Source organism: Brassica oleracea, chromosome C4 (assembly GCF_000695525.1).
Source record: "Brassica oleracea var. oleracea cultivar TO1000 chromosome C4, BOL, whole genome shotgun sequence".
Classification (NCBI taxonomy): Eukaryota; Viridiplantae; Streptophyta; class Magnoliopsida; order Brassicales; family Brassicaceae; genus Brassica; species Brassica oleracea.
In genome coordinates, this window is record NC_027751.1 from 18,334,550 (window position 1) to 18,337,152 (window position 2,603).

The 2,603-nt window shown below is 42.9% G+C and overlaps 1 protein-coding gene across 1 annotated transcript; it reads left to right on the top strand.

Moving 5' to 3' along the window:
- Positions 1–149: 149 nt before the first annotated feature.
- On the top strand, positions 150–2,096 carry LOC106338300. The gene is made up of 2 exons (XM_013777315.1): positions 150–1,172; positions 1,281–2,096. The coding sequence occupies exons 1-2, from the start codon at positions 150–152 to the stop codon at positions 2,094–2,096; spliced, it is 1,839 nt and encodes a 612-aa protein (XP_013632769.1).
- Positions 2,097–2,603: the final 507 nt, after the last annotated feature.

The window sequence follows — 2,603 nt, forward strand, 5'->3', positions numbered from 1 at the left end:
ATTTTGTTTTCAATTGCCAGCGGTTTACTAAGGAGAGGAAGGTCAGATTAGCAGCCACTGAATTTTGTGGTTATGCTATAAACTGGTGGGAGCAGATTGCCACTACTAGGAGACGCAATGGAGAGCCTCAGATAGCTTCCTGGTTTGAAATGAAGACTGTGATGAAGAAGAGGTTTGTTCCTATTCACTATGGGCGAGATCTTCACCAGAAATTGAGAAGGCTTTCTCAAGGAGCCAAGAGTGTAGAAGACTATCACCAGGAGATGGAGACACTCATCTTGAAAGCTGACTTGATTGAGGGTGCTAACGCAACTATGGCTAGGTTCCAAGGAGGGTTAAACAGAGATATACAAGACAGATTAGAGCTACAAGAGTATGAGGACATGGATGAGCTATTGCACAAAGCTTTTCTGATTGAGCAGGAAAACAAGAGGAAGAGTTCAGCCAAAACTCCATACGGCTCTGCTGCAAAATCAGTGTACTCCAAGAATGATAAGTCATCTGATAAGCCAAAGGAAGGATCTTCATCAGTGGAAGCAAGGCGAGATGACAAGGGCAAAGAACCAGCAACAGCCACTAGGTCCAGGAATGTCAGATGCTTCAAGTGTCATGGGATTGGGCATTATGCCAATGATTGTACCAACAAGAAGGTGATGATAATCCTAGCCAATGGAGATGTGGTTTCTGAAGATGAAAAATCCGACCAGGAGTCTGAGGATGAGGGCGTGGAGTATCCTGTCCGAGGAGTGTTGCTAGTCACCAGGAGACTCCTCAATGCTCAACCTAAAGCCAAAAAGGATGAGCAAAGAGAGAACCTGTTTCACACCAGATGCTTAATCCATGACAAAGTTTGCAGCTTGATCATTGATGGAGGAAGCTGTACCAATGTAGCAAGTGAAGAAATGGTGGAGAAATTGGGTCTTGAGGTGTATAAGCATCCTAAGCCATACCTCTTGCAATGGCTCAATGAAGAGGGAGGCCTAAAGATCAATAAGCAAGTGAAAGTCTTACTGTCAGTGGGGAGATATCAGGATAAGATCACTTGTGATGTGGTGCCTCTTGAAGCTAACCACATTATACTTGGTTGCCCGTGGCAGTTTGACAAGAGGGCAGTACATGATGGCTTCACCAACAGACACACCTTCACTCACAAGGAGAAGCAGATCACGCTGGTACCACTGTCGCCTCAGGAAGTGCACTAGGATCAAGTGCATCGTAAGAAGAGAAGGGATGAAGATAAGGCCACTGGTAAAGCGTTGTTGCTGGATGAATCCAAACAGGTAAGTAAGATGAACCTCTTTGCTACTGTTAAAGATATCAAAACTGCTATGCTTGAACAACCAAATCTGATATTAGTAGTTTACAAGGAGTTGTTGATGTCTTCTACTAACACTGACCCTGTGATTCCAGAAGAGATTGAGTGTCTTTTGCAGGAGTATAGGGATGTCTTTCAAGAGGATAATCCAGTTGGCTTACCACCCATTAGAGGTATTAAACATCAAATTGACTTTGTACCAGGAGCTTCCATTCCAAACCGGCCAGCATACATGACAAACCCTGTTGAGACAAAGGAGCTCCAGAAACAAGTCAATGAACTCTTGGAGAAAGGCCACATCAGGGAAAGCTTGAGTCCTTGTGCTGTACATGTGCTACTGGTGCCTAAGAAAGATGGGAGCTGGCACATGTGTGTGGACTTCAGATCCATCAACAACATCACAGTTAAGTACAGACATCCTATCCCACGCTTAGATGATATGCTAGATGAGTTACATGGTTTATGTGTCTTTTCTAAAATTGATTTAAAGAGTGATTACCACCAGATTAGAATGAAAGAAGGAGATGAGTGGAAAACTGCTTTTAAAACTAAGCTAGGATTGTATGAATGGCTTGTCATGCCTTTTGGCCTTACTAATGCACCTAGTACATTCATGAGGTTAATGAACCATGTCTTGAGAGCACTGATAGGTCGATTTGTTGTGGTGTATTTTGATGATATACTGATTTATAGCAAGACCATGAAAGAACATGTTGATCATTTGAGACAACTGTTAGATGTGCTTAGGCAAGAGAATCTGTATGCTAACTTTAAGAAATGATCTTTTGGAACAGATAACCTTGTGTTTCTCGGCTTTGTTGTGACATCACAGGGCATATAGGTTGATGAGGAAAAGATGAAGGCTATCAAGGAGTGGCCGACCCCTAAAACCATTGGAGAAGTCAGAAGTTTTCATGGACTTGCTGGGTTCTACAGAAAGTTTGTGAAAGATTTCAGTACAATTGCTGCCCCACTGACTGAAATCATCAAAAAGAGTGTAGGATTCACTTGGGTGCACGCTCAGGAAGAAGCATTCCAACTGCTGAAAGGGAAGTTAACAAGTGCTTCTTTACTTATACTCCCTGACTTTTCTAAAATTTTTGAAATAGAATGTGATGCATCTGGAGTTGGAATTAGAGCTGTGTTGATGCAGGAGAAGAGACCTATAGCTTACTTCAGTGAGAAGCTTGGAGGTGCCACCTTGAATTATCCAACCTATGACAAGGAGCTGTATGCTCTGGTGAGAGCCTTGCAGGTGTGGCAACATTACCTTTGGCCTAAAGAGTTT